The sequence below is a fragment of the Lissotriton vulgaris genome, chromosome 8 (assembly GCF_964263255.1).
Source record: "Lissotriton vulgaris chromosome 8, aLisVul1.2, whole genome shotgun sequence".
Lineage (NCBI taxonomy): Eukaryota > Metazoa > Chordata > Amphibia > Caudata > Salamandridae > Lissotriton > Lissotriton vulgaris.
The window spans coordinates 1013484800-1013504614 of NC_141696.1; the positions used below are offsets into that span (position 1 = coordinate 1013484800).

At 42.6% G+C, this 19815-nt stretch overlaps 1 protein-coding gene across 1 annotated transcript in view; it reads left to right on the forward strand.

The window, feature by feature from the left end:
* Positions 1-19815, forward strand: part of KLHL1 (kelch like family member 1) — a 1646193-nt gene that overhangs the window by 805516 nt on the left and 820862 nt on the right. Inside the window, exon 5 of the mRNA XM_086934899.1 lies at positions 9618-9830. Within this exon, the coding sequence (XP_086791025.1) occupies positions 9618-9830 (213 nt within the window). The remainder of the gene's footprint in view (positions 1-9617; positions 9831-19815) is intronic.

Genomic DNA, 19815 nt, shown 5'->3' on the forward strand with positions numbered 1-19815 from the left:
ATGTATTGCTTCTAACAGTGCTTGAATGAGAGGACCGTGTTGAATTTTGGCACCATGAGAGGTCAAAAAACCTCGTTCCTGCCACAGCATGCCGAAGTCGTGTACGACTCCGAACGCATAACGGGAATCAGTGTATATGTTGACATTTCTGTTCTTGGCTAGGATGCAGGCTCGGGTCAGAGCGATGAGCTCTGCCGCTTGAGCAGACAGTGTATCAATACGATGTGTTTCTTTAACTTCAGTTTCAGTGGTCACGGCATACGCGGCCACTAACTCTCCTGTACTTGTTCTCATGCATGAACCGTCCACATAAAGTGTCAGGTCTGGATTTGTCAATGGAACATCTGTTAAATCTCGTCGGGGCTTTGTTACTGCATTAATGATCTCTATGCAATCATGCGGAACTGGATCTGTCATACTTGTAGGTAACAGTGTTGCTGGGTTCAAGATACTGCAACGTCGGATTTCTATGTGTGGCTGGAATAATGTCAATTCGTAACCTGTCAGTCGTGCTATAGTCAAGTGTTGAGTCTGGGTTCTGTTTAAAAGAACCTCTACAGAGTGTGGGACTTGTACTGTTAACTGGTGACCTAGAACAATTGAATCGCTCTGTCTGATTGCTAACGCTGTTGCTGCTACTGACTTTAAGCACGCAGGGAGTGCCTGGGCTACTGAATCCAATGTACTTGAAAAATAAGCGCAAGGCTTATGTGAACCTGCTTGATCTTGAGTGAGGACAGACAATGCTGTACCGTCACGTTCTGTAACAAAAAGTGTAAACGGTTTGCTGTAACATGGTGTCGCTAAAACTGGTGCTTGGCATAATGCTTTCTTTAATTCCTCAAAGGCTTGTGTGTGTTCCTGAGTCCAAGGGAGGGCAGTAGAAGTTGCTGCCTCCTGCGTCGTTAACTGGATGAGTGGTTTAGCTAGAAATGCATATTGAGGAATCCATTGTCTGCAGTACGAGGTGAGGCCTATGAAGGCCCGCACTTCCTTTTGTGTCTGGGGTCGTGGCATATTTACAATTAACTGAATGCGATCGGGAGTGAGCTGTCTCCCCACTTTGGACAGCAAGTGACCCAAGTACACAACTTGCTGAACACAGAATTGTAGCTTCGAAGGAGACACCTTGTGTCCCTTGTCGGCCAGGAAATGTAAAACTGTCAATGATGCTTGTTCACATTCGGGCTCACTTCGTGCGGTGATCAGTAGATCATCGACGTATTGCAGTAAAGCGGTATTAACTGGCATTTGAATACAATCTAGTTGTCTTTTCAGTGCTTGGCTATAGATGCTGGGGCTTTCTGTGAATCCTTGAGGTGCGCGGGAAAATTTGAAACTTCGTCCATTTAAACTGAATCCGAAGAGATATTGGCTCTCCGGATCAATAGGCACACTGAAGAAAGCGTTCTTGAGATCAATTACAGTAAAGAACGTTGCTTCTGAATCAATAGCAGTCAATAGGGAGGAGATATCGGGGACCACAGGGTACTGTGGTACAATGCATTTGTTCAGCTCTCGAAGATCAATCACCAGCCGATATACTGGCGGTGCATTGCGGTCTGTACCTTTAAGAATTGGAATGATAGGTGAATTACAGATATTGGAGTCGGTCTCTACGACCACCCCCTGGGCAATTAGCTCTTCAATGATTTTCAGTAAAGCCACTACAGCATCGGGTGGTAACTTGTATTGTCTGATTCTGGGTAGGACAACTCCTGTCTTGAGTGTAACACGATATGGAGTGATATGCATACAACCTACATCAGCTGGGCCTTTTGCCCATAAGTGATCTGGTACATTTTTCAATCTGACATCAAATTCACGTAAAACATAATGACCCTTGAAATCCCGTAGAAAGAGTCTAACTCCCTCCGGGGAACAGCATATTATAGCTCCTAGAGCCTTCAGTGTTTTAATTCCTAACAGATTTTCTGGACATGATTTCGTAAGTAACAAATCTGTAACTCGGGATAATGGACCCACGGCTAATGGTACTGGTTCCGATACTTCATTTACAATAGGCTGTCCTGAAAAACCAAGGGAAACATTCTGTGAGCCTGAGAGGGGTGCCCCTGGGACTTCATTATGACTGATTGTAGTGCGACTTGCCCCTGTGTCAATTAAAAACTTTCTGTCTTTTCCCAATACGTGACTGTGTACATAAGGACCTTCTTGATCTACAGGAATTTCAATAAGAGGCAAACCACCTTCCCTCTCTAGGCTGTTTCATGTATATCGGGGGTAATCTGGATACGCAGATTGGGCATACTGGTACATCTGTTGTGAGACTTGCTGAGTCGCGGCAATGGGCTGTGGCTGCGGTACTGCTACTGTCTGCGCTGTGTGGGATGGAGCATGCATAGGCTGTGTGTTCTGCATTGGCTGTACATTTTGTGAGGTCTGTTGCTGGACCTGATCGTGTCTAGGCGGATGCGGTCTTTCTTTAGTTTTACCTGTCGAGATGTTATGTTTCAGGACTGGGCATTCATGTACATAGTGACCTGGCTGCTTGCAGTAATTACATGTCCCTTTAACGGGAGCTGTGGAGTGATTGGTCTGGGCCCCACCTTTTCTTTGACCGTCGGCTGGGACCGTCTGAGCTACTAACATTTTCATTTTCGTGTCTTTCATACGTTTCTGTTCCTGATCTTGTTCCTCCCTAATTCTGTTCTGATGATATTGTAACATTTGTAACATCTGGGATGGCGTATTTGCCTGCCAAGTACTTTCAACTTTGTACACTCTATTTTTAACTAATGGTAGGGAATTCTCTACTAATTTTGATACAAAAAGGTGTGGATATGACTCGCTACTAGGTTGTAGGCCACTATTTATAATGAAACATTTCTCGAATCTGGAATAGAAGTCACTAGTATCTTCATCTTGTTTCTGTTTACAGGACGAAATTGCGTCCCAATCTTCCTTTCTAGTTGTCAATAATCTTGGCAAAACCTGTACTATTAATCCGGGTAGTGCTTTAGTCCTATCCCCAAGGCCTAACCCTGGGATCCGTTTGCTTTCTTCGTCTTCTATTTCCGCCCATGCTATCTTCGCCTCCCCCACCTCCCAATCTTTTTCCTTTAATTTCTCGTAAATGCCCGTGGGCAACAGTACTTTTAACATTTTCATGATATCATCATACGTGTAATCCCCCATGAGTAACATGTCTTTGAGCTCTCTGTGAAAACCTGCAGGGTCTTTATCGTGACACGGGACTAATTTCTTCATTTCTAACAGTTCTAACTTAGTCAGTGGTGTGTGAACATACACACGCTTCAAGACTTGATCCGCACCCATAACTGGGTGTACTTCTCGTAAGGGGTTCTGACTTTCAATGCCACTACCGCATTGCATGTGGTACATTTTTCTTTCTGGAGGCGGGGGGGGAACATATTCAGAGCTTATGAAGGTGCTATATTTATGTCGTTGTTCTAGAATTATTTGTATTAACTTGGTGCTGAAACCTCTCCATCTATCCATGAGTAGTGCTTCTAATGTTTCGTGTAAGGGACCTGGGTCGGAATGGTGGTTTCTGTACTTGATGAGGAGGTGCTGAATCATGTATACACCTGCTATTTTCTGCTCTTCTGGGGAAAGGTTCAAGAATGTCTGTGCTAACGTATCATCATGATATATGTCTGGGTTTTCGGCCCATAACACGGCTGACCGAGCTAGTTCCTGTTCATCCATAGAATTGAGTACATGGTACCCCATTCGGTCTCGAAGCCTTTTATCAGTTTCCTGGAACTGATGTTCAGAAGAATTCGGGTTTGTTAAAGCAGAGAGAAAAACTCTCTTGTTTTCCGGACGGATGCCTTTCCTAAGGTAGTTTCCCTTACCTACATACGCTATAGTATCTGTAGTCCTTCCTTGTTCTGTAAGTTCTTCTTCCTCCTCGGAGGAAGCTTTATCATTCCCTTTCTGATGTGCCGTTATCACTGCTCTTCTAATTTTCTGGTACATACTGGCTATGCAAGCCCCCTTGTCATGTTTTCCTTCGGCTATATTTTGACCCCACTTTGTTAGTCCATCTAATTCACTTTGATCTGTCTCAGGCCTGTCTCGTTCTCTTATTAGACAATTTATGAAAAATCGTAATATCTGCGCCTGAATGTCAACTTTCTGTTTATCCATGGCATCCTTGATACTGTCAGGGTCTTTCCCTGTCTGTATAAACTCATATATTCTATCGAGACGCTCCTTCATTCCTACATAGCATAGCAAGATATCAGTGGCAGATCTTAATCGTAGTGATGCCAATATCATTAGATCGTTTTTTCCGGGTACTGGATCATATCTACAAACTGACATGTTTTCCTTTAATGCGTCAAGACGGTTTGAGGGAGACTGGAACGTGAAAGGATTCTGCGTGTCCCTTAAATTGAATCTGTGTGTTAATGGCGGGGTCCGAGGACCCGCAGTCGCACCTCCTGAGGCGGATGCTTGGGCATTATCTCTCCGCGGAGTCTGGATCTGAACTTGAATTTGTCGTTTAGTAGGATCAGGTAGGACTTGTTTCGGTAGGTCAATCTTGAGTGCGGGAAGTGGCGGAGCTGGCGGAACAGGGGGGGTCTGTCGCGGTACTGGCGGAACATGGTCTGGGGGCGTAGTGCCACCCCCATCCCTGTCAGTAGGCAGGGCACGAACAGGCAGATTGGTGTAAGCTGGTGCTACATCCTCTAGATAAGAATTTAAGAATATGTCTTTAGTAGTTTTATGCATTGCTTTAGTTGGAACTAATGGTGGCGGTAAGTTTTTCGGTATTTCTGATAGGCCTTCAGATGTGCCCTCGGCCGCGAGATACATTCCGTTTACAAGATTGTTTCGGGCACGGTCTATTTGTTCTGTTTTTACTCGGATCCCTTCAATAACTAATTCGTTTTCTTGGGCCTTTTCTGATTCTTTAAGTCTGTCTTCTCTACGGAGTGCTTTCTCAGCACGCTTATGTGATTCCTTACGCCAGAATTCTATGGCGTCTTTCTGGGATTGTCTAGCTTTCTTTTTCCATAATGCTTCTTCTACCTTCATGATGCACTCGGCATCCCATGTTCCGGTAACAGGCCATCTGTGTCTTTCGTCTAGGTGCTTGGTGTAATCGGCCCATAAATCTAGATATAATATGGCATCTATGCCATGTTTATGATACATAAAATTACCTGGAGTGTCCCTAGGGGGGATAGGAATTTCTTCCTCCAGTATCCCTTTCCTAGTTCCTATCTGCTTTAACTTGCTGAAAAACGGCATTTTGCTTACTTATTACTGAATACTCAATCCTTATTCCTTAATACTCTTGACAGCTAGTTTATACGAGAAACACAATAATACACATTTAAACAGTCACATTCATACCACGACATTAATCACATAAGAACATTGAAGACATAGATGACTACCCCCCTATACTGGATGTACTGCTCAACAGTACAGATACACTGGTGTAACAGTGCAGAAATTCGGAATACTAGATATACTGCTAAACAGTACAGATACACTGCCTAAAAACAGTGCAGACCGGACTTGCGTAACCAAACCCGTCTAGATACGACCCAGCAATGGTACTCACCGGGAAGCACGGAAACAGAAGGCCTCGGAAAACTCGACTGGACTCGACTCGGTACTTCGGAAAACTTCGGAAAACCTCGGAAAACTTCGGAAAACTTCGGAAACCTGGTGGGCCTCTTGACACCTCGGACCTTGCTTCTTTCGACTAGGCTCTGGTCGGGATCCTCCGCACTCCTCACCGCCTCGTCTGGGCACTGATCGCAGTCTTCGTCACCTCCGTGGGTCAGAGGGAGATGCAGGAAATCCTGCCAGTACGCGTAGGTTCCTTCTAACTGATGGCAGGGGACAGAGCTTGCAACGCACCAACCGGCGCGTGAGGTGGGGGAGGGGTCCCTGTTCGGGCGCCAAAATGACGTAAATAATTAATTTACTCTCTTAATTTCTATGCAGGTAAGTACTTAATCAATAATAACTCAATCGGAATGAAAAAGACAGAGTCCGTGGTGTTAGAGTTTCTAAGGGTTTTATTCCTCATAAAGGAATGGTCTTGACCAGGATATCATGTTCTGACCACCACAGGGGTGTCAGAAGGGATAGAGCAAACTTTATTGATATTACATAGCTTATATACTTAATTCACATCATAAGTAATAATGTAAGAGGCGTAACAGCTGAGAGAAGACAAGATAACAGTATACACGTGGTACTAGTACGTAATCAAGAGGCGTGAACTAGGCGTGAACCAGAGGTGTGTGCTAGAAACGTCACTGATAGGTGACGCAAGTGGGTGGCACCAAGGGGTGGTGCTAACGGAATTGTTGCAATGTCAGCAGAAATCGGAAGCTTGGATGCGCGCGCAGCTGCATGACGTGTGATTGGAGGGGTGCAGGGGACTTGACATTTACACTGACGGAAAGAGACAGAAGTCTGGCATGTCAGATCAACTTGTACTTCTATCATATCTGATATCTGATGTTTAGGAACCATACTATCTGGGCGGAAAGGTCTCTAGGGCAGAAGCTATTCTATGCTAACTGTGGATGCGTGTATAAGCGCCTAAGTGTCTACATGTGAAGCGTGGGGCACGGGGCCTTCCATGGAAGCATGGTAACAGAGGCTATGAATTACTTGCATTGAGACAGGTTGGCCCTTTGGCTCTGCAGCTGGGGAGGATGTTTACTGGAGCTAGTAGGCAGGAATGCATTCTCGAGGAGCGGAACAGATAACTCGAAGGTTATAGTCAGTCTTGGCAGAAAGCAGGCTGAGCTGAGCGCGAGGGGCCGCGCTGAAAGTAAGTCAGAGTTCACGGGTACAGAGGTAGCCTGGGCAGAGGCTGTCAGAGTCAGGAGCCAAAAAGAGGTTCGATGGCAGAAATTCAGGGCCTACTCTGCTAGAGCAGGAAAACATGTAAAGTGTACTACAAAAAGACGGTGGCATAGCATACTTAGGAACGGGCTATATAATCCATTCATGGTGGATCTGAAAGAGGACAAGTTAACGTTGGACGCAAATGTATTTGCGTCTTCATAGCTGGCACAGGAAGGAAGTTACATGCACTTTAAGCTGGTACATGGAGTCGGTGGGGTACGCGCTAGGGAACATAACATGACCAAGGAAAATTTAATTTTCCTCAACATGGCACACACCTTAGTACATGTCTTACCTTTCACATGCACGGTACCCTGGACCTACTGCAGGGGTGTCTGATGTGCATAGTAAGGGGAGAGGAAGGTCTGACAAGTGAGTGCACTTGACAGAACAACATGGCAGTTTAACAAACTGTGCGCAGGCACTGCAATTGCAATGCAACTCATATACTCATTTGGGTGCTAAACCGAAATATATATCAACTCGGAGTGTTTAGCAAAATACAGCATATAAACGAAATCTTGGGGCAACAAGGATGGTGACCTTTACATGTAGACAATGTATAAACTGGGGCCCAAAGCTTTGCTCAAATACCTATGGGCACTGCTATTGAATGTCTGGTTTGCATAATAAATTAGTCTACCGTAGACTTTATTCGAACTGATGCCTCCTTAATCTACCATTCATTTTAATGTGTTACTTTGGTGGGACTGGAATTAGTAAATATAAACCCTTCAAATACAACAGTTTAACCTATGTTGATTAGTTTGGAGGTGGCAATAGTAAATCTAAACCCTTCACATTCCAACACTTTCCTATTGTTACTTGTATTCAAGCAGGAATAGTAAAGAGACCCATCCAAAGTTTAATCCTTTCTCTACTGTTGCTCATGTTAGAGTGGGAATAATAAATTTGACCCCTCCAAAGTCTAACACGTTTGTTGCTGAGGTTGGAGTAGGAGTGGTAAATTTAAATCCCTTCGCGTAAAATAATACCCTATTGTTGATTAGGTTGTAGTTTAAGTAATGCATTCTATATCCATTGATTTGTGTGTTTTTATACCTGTTGGTTGCCTTGCATTATAAAGGTAACACTCATTTTATTTAGAGATAAAATTCAAATGACTTTTTCCTGTGTTTTTATGTTGTATATATGCTGGATTTATTTTGTTTGTGTTGTTAGATATATGTTGCTATTTAATTGCAAAGTGTTCACTTATTTTAATTTTATATTTGCTAGTTTTGTTAATTGCTACTGTTAGCAATGTTTTTTGTGAGTTAATAATTACATTTTATCATTTTCATTGTATTTTCTTTTATTATTATATAAAATAATGTTTATATTAGAAAAGATATTTAGTTATTGTTTTTTATTTAATGAGATGCATTTAATCATTTTTCCATCCTTATATTTATGCATTTTATTTAAAACTTCATATTTCTTTTAGTTTTTATTTTATTTTTATGTATATATTACCCAGTGCCGGTCCCCACTGGCCAGTTATAGTTAGTCCATGACTCCATACAAAAAGCATTTCTTTGTTTGATGCCTCAGCTCCTTCCTGCAATGTTTTGGGGTGATCCATCAAGCAGGGGATGAAAAAACAGTGGAAGTCCCAAAACACATTTTCTCCATGCAATTTTACATCGGAAAATTAGAAACAGCTACAGTCAAAATGGCTTAACGGAATTACACCAAATGTGGCAGAAAGATACATCTTGGTCCAGAAAGTGTGCTTTTTGTAATTATGTGTAAATCCATTCATTCGTTTTGGGGAAATTAAGGTAAAAAATTTATGTGTATATCACGCAGAGGAGTCCTGATGAGCGGGCAGATATAGAGATAATATCTGATTGGCTTCCAGCACTGCAACAAAGATGGGATGGCAGCCATATTAGGACTCATGGTTGCAGTCCCCTGTTTTTAAAATAAGTTACAAATAATAATTGGGGGATTGCCAGAGTATTGGTATTTTCCCCTCTCTCCCCTCCTAGGCCTAGTGGGGGTTTCCAGAGGGCCGATTACATTTTGTAATTTTACCAGAGCCCAGGCGGAGACTATTACATAATCAATTTGGGATGACGCAGATTTCCCCCATCCCCATTCCCAAGTCTCCTTGAAGCCTTGGACACCCCATTTCCTGGGGTCGCTTTACAGTGGGGATTGGGTGCACAGCAATCTTTCCTTCACCTTTTAGAAGCCCCAGGGGGCACATTCCCAATGGCCACATTACATTTTTAAAGGAGAGCTTACAAGGATCCCCTCCCCGAGCCTGGTTGTGCCCAGTAACCCGATCCTCTGGGGATGCAAAAAATTTAACTAGTGTGTGGGTGAGCTTGTATCCACCTGTGTAATACCCGACTTCATTGTAAGAGTTTTATGCACTGCCCAATGTCTATAGATTTTATGTTTCATATTTCATAGCAGGGTGTGGAATGTTTCCATATAGAAATATGTTCAGTTTTATGAGTATCACCTCGGATAATTCTCAATGAAACAAGTCGCATATGAAATCGGAATGTAATGAACTGCCATTGTCTGTCATAGGGAATACACTGTAATTATTATCCTCATTTAAATATCAATTCACATTATGCGACTTACATCCACGTTCAACCCCTACAAGTGCTCTCAGGAGCAGCGTAACGCGGACGCTCAATTTTAATGCACGCCATTTATGAAACTCTGAATTTACTTTGGAGAAAAAAAGAGTTATGCTCAGTAAAAGTCCTTTCTCTCCGCAGGAAAATATAATGGAGGTCATACAGAATCAAGAGTTCTTACTGCTCCCAGTAGATGAACTTCACAACCTTCTGGCCAGCGATGATATTAATGTCCCAGATGAAGAAACAATCTTCCATGCCTTAATGATCTGGGTTAAGTATGACATGCAAAGGAGGTGCCCTGACCTGAGCTTGCTTCTTGCCTACATCAGACTGCCTCTGCTTCCTCCACAGGTAATGTTCATTTTATCGTTTTTTTAAAAAGTGGATAGTTGACCCTCCTGCTGCAGCACTAAAATCGTCACTGTTCATGTGAAAATATGCAATTAACCGTAGCCCATTTTAATAAAAAATAAATGGCAAGCACGACCTTAAGGTCTGCCAATTTTACTATCTTTACTGTTCCACTGTTGAGTTCATTATTCTCTTGTGCCTATAATTTAAAGATTAATATTTTGATAGCAGTTTAATGAAACCATGCAGTATTTTTTCACATGCAGAATGTAATAGAAACTGTGTTCTGCATTCTGGTATTAAATTAAGGATTTACTCCGACATTTTAACCTCTCAGATCTCAAAATAAGGGCAAACATGCTCAAGTAGCCCCTTTTGTTCACACAGAGAGAGCCTGTCTTCTCAACCACTCTGTCTTATTTGTATATAATAAACAGATGTACATTTTGTTTGAATTAAGTTATATTGTGTGGTGGCATATTTAATGTCTCATATATTCCTCTTCTTGTGTGGTATTGAAAATGTACCTTTATATGTTTGACTAGATATTGTTAGTCTTTGAAGATAGTTTCCTTCAATTTGGGTGAGGATTTACACGAAGGGCAGGCCGGCATTCATCTGTGTAAGTTGTCCCCTAGATAGAGGGCCGAGGTCAAGCTTCTAAGAAGGTGGCTGTATTCTAACAGGTGATTTGACAGGGGCCTCAAAACCTCATTTGTGGAGCCATAGTTGGGTTGTGCTTTGCATTTACATGGTGATGAGTAGATGCCAAAGGAAGCTTACATCCATTGCTTTTAATTAAATATAGCATTGTATGGGCACAAATGTTGCTGCTTTACTTTAACTCAGTAAGCTACCGACAATGCAATGAAAAATGATGCAATAGACCTTTGTTTGATTAAAGAGGATTAGTCATTAATGTTAAGTTTGAACGTGTTACAATTAACTGTGTAAAATTAGTAGAATTTATGTCAAACTAAAGGATGTTTAAATGCCACATATCTGTGTTGTAATTTTCCAGCTTAGTGTGTTCATCATGTAGACTTTGACAAGCAGGTAAGGGAACCAACCTGTTATCCTTGGCCCTAGGGAGATGTGTTGTAATCTTCCCTCTCAGTGTAATTTCATGCATTTTGTTTCAGGTTTCCAGCTTAGTATGTTGTTCACTCAAACGCTACAATGCAGGGACGGTAGTCAACCTGTTATCCCTGGCCGTAGGGAGACGGGTTGTAATCTTCCTCTTTTCCCTCCACGCTCCTCCCTCTTGGTACTTTCCTTTTTGCCCTTCCCTCTTTTGGAACGTTCCGCTGGAGTCTGCCTTAAAATGTGCGCAGCCTCTGGCAGATACGGAGAGCGGATAACTGAATGAAGACGTTCTTACTTAACTCTGCTTAAGCATCTTACATTACATCAATCTGCTTAAAAGCAGCTATAGAAATCCTGCATGATGACTAAGTCCTCACTGCCAATTGCTAGAGCGGTATACTGAGCAGGGGTACCACTCTGGGTGATTCTGAGATGTCAGATGCTATAGGACGTAGGAACACCAGGCCCAGTTTTATAAGGTGCAGGAACGCACTTTAAAAAACTACAGTGGTTAACGATGTTTACATCTGCTCAGATCAGTTGAAAAAGGCCTTCTGTAAACTAAATTCAGAATCAGGAAAAACTTGTGATGTTTGGCCTGATAATTCTGGGCCAAAGAGGTTATACGCCATGCTGGGGGAACGTTTAAACGTATCAACACATGTATTTATTTACATATTCATTTACTGTACTTGAAAAACCCTTTGTGTCCTCTATGGATTACAAAGACATTTATGCAGAGCAGTTTTACATCTTGATGAGAATTGGGTGTCCACTGTGCTCCAGTATGTTGATGGTAGTCCAGGTTGCTTCTGAAAATGTTGTCTGTGCAGTTGAAAAACATTACTAGACAGCAGAAGCAGTGCGCGGAGTGATGGTGGTTCTGGTCACAAGGAACTGACTGGTGTCTGATATGCAGAAGGATACAGGTGATTCAAAATAAGGCATCCTGGGAAACTCAGAATGGTCTTTGTCATAGTTTGAATTGAAGAAGTGACCTTTAATAGCAATTCAAAATGTCTTTCTCAAGTATTAGGCGTTGAGCAAGATTGTTAATAAAATTGAACCATGTTCATGAAATAATGAGTTCCTGAATATTCTGAGCCTCACTGAGAAACAGTTCTCTGATTTCGGTTGTGCTCATGGGGCTTGGAGATTTGGAGAGGTTTTTCATTTTATTTCCTCATTACGTTTTTGTGTAAAAGACAAATATAGTATGTTCTACAAGGGAGATGGTCAAATTCAGATGGGTATTGGTAAGTGATTGTAATTTCAAAGCAGCCAAAGGGGAATAGCTCATTAATACGATTTTTTTCTCCAGGATCAAGAAAGCACTCCTCTCAAAATAGCGAAATGTTAAAGATGTTTACTTACACATTGTTTGCTTGTGCTTTTTATGCACTTTGGTCCCAGTTACGGGAAAAAGTGGTTTGAGTCTCCTCTTGGGAAAATGTGACTGTTCTTAATGACTATTAGTCTGTTGTGAATTCCCCAGGCATTATCATAAATAGCATGTGGCTACATTGATGATAGCTAAATAGGAGATGTGAGAATATGAAAAACATATTATACCTACCACTGAATTATTTCAGGATGAATTGCCCAGAATCCACAATGAATAAGGCTACACCAGCCTTATAGAAGTACAGGTTAGTATTTATTACCTATGGTTTGAGCGAGTATACATGACAACCATAATGAATGAGGCTGCCTTGAAGAGAGAATAACATGCATTTTATCCTTCACCCCTCAACCTAGCACAATTATCCTGACTAGGACTAGCAAATTTTCATCTGTAAGACCTGATTGTTGACAATACCTAAGTATGCATCTGTTGTTCCCGTTTTACTGTTAGATGACTTGCAAAAATCAATAATCAAAACATATGTAGTAAAAACAATCCAGTCAATTGCTTTTTTTATAGATTGTTTTTGATGATATTCTCCGAGCAGGGGTACTCAGCCTCGACCTCAACTTCAGTTGCAAGTCCTTCTGACAAACCAGACCATTGAAGGCCTCACCGAAGATTTTCCAACCAAAACCTTGAGCTAACAATAAATTCCAGAAAGTAAACTGAAGCCCACGGGAGCAAAGACAATGGTCAGTCATGTTAGGTCCAAATCCACCTTCTGAAAGTCTGGAAACTGCAATGTCATGAGACGACCTCTTGCAAATGATCACATGCCATCCCTTCTGACAAGAGAAAATAATCCGCACCTGAATGTTAAACAGGGAAGCATTGAAAAGGGGAGATATGGACCTAAAGATTTACACAATAGTAACATTCTCTCTGAAGTTGGAGAATTATAGTTTGAGAACCGTACTATACTTTTCTCAGACCCCCTTCAAGCTGCCTTAGATCACATATGGCCAGCTGGGAACCAACCATGGTAGTTGATGTCATTTTCCACTCAGGTCGTGGAGTCTATCCTACTGCTGATCTGCAAACTTGGCCAGGTACAAATATTTCTGCACTTAACTCTCAGGGTAGCAATGACGAGCAGTCACAACATTCTTATGGGACAGAGGGCCATATTAGCAAGAAGTTCGTTAAACTTATTGCCGTTTTAGCGGCAGGAAACTACCGCTAAATGGCGATAATGGGCTTGCTAATATGCGTTATAGAATTCCAATAGAAGCCCAGGTTAGATGTCCTGTAAATCTAACCTGGGTTTCTATAGGAATTCTATAGCGCATATTAGCAAGCCCATTATTGCCGTTTTAGCTGCAGTTTCATGCCACTAAAACTGCAATAATTTTAACGAGCTTCTTGCTAATATGGCCCAGAGTGTGCAGGGCATGGAGCTCAGAGCTCAAGAATCAAGCAAATATTGTCCAGCCTAGTACTAGCCTTTATTAAATAAAATAAAGTACTTTAATCACACAATGTTACTTAGTATTTTACAGAACAAATAGTGGTGTGCAATGCAGACTTTAAATCCTGGTCAAGACTCAAGGGATTACATACTTCAGTGTACAGCCCCCCAATGGGGTTCCCGAATGCCTGTGATCCTTAGCATATAATTATGGCACAACACTGGCTAGGGTTCTGCTCAGTCTCTCATTAACTATACACGGTGTATATGCATCCATCAGTTCAGTTATCTTTTCCCTCAGTGCAGTTTTCTTGCAGAATAAGTCTTAGTTTGTGCAGTTACCTGACTTGGTAGTTGGGTCCTGATGGGTGCAGGATGGATGCCACTGTTTCAGAGTCATTGGGGCCACAGCAGTGACCTCACACCTAACTTCAGGGGATCTCAGCGTGGAAGTCTTCTGGTGCAGATTCCTGTCTTTGACAGTTGCAGCCACACTGGGCTAGGTGAAGAATGGATGTGGGCTTGTAAAGTGTGACCTCTAGGCCGATCCTAACCTAGCAGATGTCTTTGATGGTTGTGGATTCCTCAGTGTGTTTAGACATTGGCAGGAGAAGCACAAGTCTTTCAGGCTTAGATGGTTGGCTATCTTGTTTGATGCTTTCTTTATGCAGAGAATTTAATTAGGTTAGTGCTGTGACCACTTTCAGGAGACTGGAGGCACACTCTGCCACACCTGAGCCACTCCTCTCTTCGCTTCCTGGAATTTTCTCATTCTCTCTGGTTATTCTCCATGCCAGGAAATCACAGAGCTTCTCCTAGGCACAGTCACTCCTACTGCCGAGGGCAGTGCACACATTCTCTCTCTTATCAGGTAGGAAGTTGTCTAGCCTCTAGGAAGACCCTAAGCTCTCCCAGCACATGTTCAACCTTTAGGCGATATCCCGTCAGCACAGGGAGACTGGCTATAATGCAGACATATATCCCTTGTCACACAGCAGTCATTCAAGTAGTCTTTGACAACCTCCCTTTTTTGGTCAAGGAGAACTTGGAACAAGAACAAAATGGGGTGTTTTGGGATTACACTTTTACAAAGTTTCCAGAAAAGGTATGTGGATCCACCTCCCAATGTTTCAAAACAGGGTTGGGTTGTTCGTCTTTCAAAGGTTATTGCCATGCTGCTTGGTAGACCCAACTTTGTGCAAAGTGATGGTTTTCATAGCAGGTACCAATGGGGCTGGCTCCAAACTGGTGTATCCAAAGCATGGGCACAATGAAGTGTGACTTCTATGTACCTGGTTGTCATCGCCTTCCTGGAACAGTAATAAGAGAAAAACTAACAGACTGGCCCTGAATTGAAGCTGCCTTTTCTCTGAGAAAAGAAATTGTAGTCCCACAACTCTCCATTGCGCTCTACCAATCAGCAGTGCTGAGGATGTACTAATCATCAGTCCTTTTGCTAACAAGAGCCTCATTGAATTCCTAAACATAGTCCTGTTTCCCTTCTCCTCCTCACGTCAGTATTTGGGTTTCCACCCTGCAGCAACAGGAATGCAGGCAGTACACTTCCACTGTTTGGGGAATCTATCCTCAGCCTCCATGTTGTGCCTTGTTAAACCAGAGCCTTGCAAAATATATTTCACTGGTCCCAGTACTTAGATTCATGCAACTCACAGATTTATACTACCATGCATGTGATACACACATCCTACATGTACACACTTTCATGACATACACACGGAATGTCAGTACAAAGCTCTAAAGTCTACATAAAGGAGAACCTTTCTACCAGCGGGGTCAGTAAACTTTGCTCTCACTGACATAGAATAAAGGTATAGTGACACTATAAATTCACAAAACATGGAACACTCCCCTTACTGCTTTATGTGATGTATCACAGGCAAGGACAGTAGCGTATTGCCTAAAAGTACACCCCTCCTGATCACAGGCCATGACCTGCGGCTTGCCTTTTCAAGGGCAAACATACACCTCTGTATATGCTAGGAGTGCCAGAGTTTAAATACAATCAGGATACCAGATTAACAAGCAGTAGGATACTTAGGATTTAAAACATTTATGTTATGAGGAAGGTTGTGGACACTCTCTCACGTCCTCCCATTTTGAATGAAACTAAGGATCCTGTGTCAGAAACATAAACTTCTCTTTGAGTATGAGACCATTGTGAAATAACCACAATACTCAATTGTACCTGATTATGTCAAATATTTGTGGGATTGTATGGTCCCCAGTCCTGCACAATTATAACTTCCTTCAATACAGTCTAGAGATATTTTATGGCGTAACCGCTTTACTGCTGATTCTAGCCCACCCCCCAATGTTTGGGGCAACTTTGAGTTTAAACCATCATAACTTTTTTCTGCAATCTAGGCCAAATTTGTGTCTATTTTCTCACCTTGTATATTAGTCTAGAGTACTCTGATACATCTCAATCAAATCAGCATAGCAAGTATTTATAATTTTGTTTCCAACACACTTGACATAACCCCTGGTCCCCCCTTGACAAAGTACAGCACTGCCCGCGAGGATCCCCAAACAAACAGAAACTTGTTAAATGAAGTCAATGACAACGCATTGCATCGTGAAGGTGAGAGGTCGGTGCCTAGGTCGAGGCCGGCTCCCTGGCTGCCACAGAGGAGGTGAGGCGTCGTATTCATGACAAGGCAGCGTGTCAAATCCAGGACAGGGGAAGTCGGTGCGTCGGTGGTGAGGCGATGGTTCCATTTAGGCGGTACAAAGTCGGCAAGTTCATGGAGTTACCCTCACCGGTTATCGGTGCTTAAATAACTGGAAGCAGGCATTGGCGGTGATGGAGTCGGTGTGAGCACTGGCGTCGGGAAGGCCGATAACTGCAGGTGTCGAAGAGTGTCACAGGGCATAGGAGCTATGGTGCAGGTAGGGTGGTGCATTGTGCACTTCACGAGCGGTGCCCTGGCCTCATTGCAGGTGGCTGCATCACAGCAGCATTGCTGACAGTATTGGAGATTGCTTTTTTTGCTTCATTTCTGTCTTCCAGCTCCCAGCAGCACAAACAAAATCAAGAGGCCCAAAACTGGAAAAGACACCTCCTGACAGGTCATAACTCTCAGCAGTAGAGTTCAGTGGAGCTGGGGGTGAAGTATGTGTGTCCCCAAAACTGCAGGACCAGAGGCCAGCACACACGAGCCATTGGAGATTCTTCTTCATGCAGGTTTGTCAGCAAAGGTCCAGTCCTTGTCCTTTCCTTAGCGGAGCAGCAACTACAGGCCAACCCCACACAGCACACAGCAAAGGGGCAGTACTCTTCACAGCTCTCCAGCTCTTCTCCTTGGCAAATGTTCCTCTTGAGTCCAGAAGTGATCTAAATTCTGGGATTTAAGGTCCTCTACTTATACCCCATTTTGGCTCTGAGCCCAGTCTAAACCAGTTCTATCCTTACTGGTACAGTTTGGCCAAAAGGGATGGAGACAGCATTTTGCAAGGGAAACACGCCCTATTCAAGTTCAAGTAAAACTCCTCCCACTACTCTAAATACAGTCAAGATCTATTCAGCTCAGCTCTGAGTCATCCAGGAAGGGCCAAGGTACCCCCATAGGCAGAGTGCAGTGTATGTGAAAGGAAGGACAAGTACTGGTGTCTATGACTTTGCAACATTTGGAAGAGGTGTGGCGCAGCGGGCAGGGTGCCTGACTTCGAACCATGGAGTTCAAGATTAAATTCCCCAGCAAGGTTAGCTCAGGACCATGTGACTCTGGACAATAGCTCGCTTAATCTTTCTGACGACCCCCAGCGCCTTGACACCCTCAGGTAATTGTGCGCTTTACAAATACTGGATTTATTTCAACATCTTACAAATATAATTTTCCATTGGGACAATATGGAAAAATTGAGATTTTGCTCTCTTGACTCAGAATTAAATAACCCATCTTTTATTGAAGATTGTTTTTAAATTGTGTGTTTCAAAATGCCACTTTTAGAAAGTAGGCATTTTCTTGTTTTACCATTCTGTGTGCCTCTGCTGTTTTTTGTATTGACTGTCTGGTTTTTGAGTGACAGAGGGTGGGGGTGTGCATTCACTGTAGTCAGCCACTGGGCAAAGGGGGTGTCTTGTGTGTAAGAAAGGGGAAAGTTAGGGCCTGGCAAGTGGGTGCTCTTTCCAGGTCGACATCGCAGTTAAATCTGCATGCTGACACTGCAGTGGCAGGTCTGATTTACATTTGCAGGGCTACTTATGTGGGTGGCACAATCAGTGCTGCAGACCAACTAGTGGCATTTGATCTACAGGCCCCTGGCACACTCGGGGCAATTTACTAGGGACTTACCAGTAAATAAAATATGCCAATTATGAATAACCAAGTGCAATAACAATTTGTACAGGAAGCACTTGCACTTTGACACTGATTAGCAGCGGCCTAGTGCCCAAAGCATCTAAGTCAGCAAAAACGAAATCCAGCACAGCATCAAAAATACAGGGGGTAGAGGCAAAACTACTGTGGAAACCACGCCAAGGATGCCAATTCTAACAGCTGCCCTTTTTCAAATGTAGTAAATGTGGCATTAAATACACAGGGGAATCCAGGTTAGTTCTACTTGTTTGGAACTTACTATGTTTTTTACCCCGAATGCCCAGCAAACATCAGACATTGTCTAATATGATTTACTTTCTGTGAAGGAAAGTTCCAGAAAGTGCTGGAATCAACAACATTCCTAACACCGAGCATTTCCATACTACTCCCCATAAAAATGGTACCCCAGTTGTGTGGCTTGGGACAGAAAAGGTCCAAAAATGCAATATGGAGGCAACAAGCTTTGTGCCTTGTAAATTGTTTCATTTTTGTAATGTCCATACCAACAATATTTCGGCCTAGACTTGGCCACCACCCAGGCACACTTACCAACCCAGACAATTGTAAAAATCCAATACACACATCATAGTGTTAGGGCTCAGGGAAGATTAGATCCTATCTTCCATTTTACCTGATAACCTCTGAGGTTGTTTAATAATAGGAGAAGATGCCTCACCCATCCACTGATGGAATGCTTAATCATTGGAGTCTATCCTCATCCGGATAGGTAGATACCACCCGGATGGACTAAAAACCAAAAGGTGGAAGCTCATATATGATAATATTCTGGACACATGCTGGGATCCAGTAAAATGATAATGGGTATACCCTGAATGCTAGACATGTCATCCTTAGGGTGCCCTTTCCCTAGACATTTTGCCTTTTACCTCCTGAGCAGTTGACCAATATGAACAAGTGCTAAGGTGCATGTGCTTCTCCCCTAAACATGATGACATTGGTGTATACCTGATTGGCATTTTGATGTACTGGTAAGTCACTTGTAGAATTGTATACCATACACCCAGGTCCTGTATTTCAAATGCTTCTAGTGGACCTGCAATACTAATTGTACTACCCACATAAGAAGCCTTTTAAACCTGTCTCAGGCCAGCCACAGCAGCCCCTGTGCGTGCAGTTTGCTGCACTTTGACTTCACATTTAAAACTACTTGCAAGGCTTAAAACCCCTTTTATTACTTATGAATCACCCTGCCCCAAAGTAACCCTAAGTAAAAGGTACGACATGTGCGTTTAACCTTTACATGTCCTGATAGTGAAAAACCTTGAAATGTATTAATACAATTGTACTGTGAAGCCTATCCATCTTATACCCAGCACGTCACACTCCTTAATACAAGTTTATGTGCTCTGCAGGCCATTACATTCACAATGAAAAAAATTAACCAGGAAATGTATCCGGGAATACCAAAGTGCACTACTATTATGTGGTAAATAAAATTTACCTATGCGGAATATGCGGAATTTCTATGCGGTAAAGTTCAATAAGAATAACTCAATCAAAAATGAGAGGCAGAGTCCGTGGCATCTGAGTTTATAAGGGTTTTATTCCATAAAATGGAATTGGTTCGAACCAGGTATCATGTTCCATCACCATGAAGGTTCAGGAAGGGATAGACAATGCTTTATTAACAGAGTACAATATATATAGTAAATGCATTTAATGGTGATGGATACAGAAGGCGTAACAGCTGAGAGAAGAGAGATAAGAACACATGTACGTAAC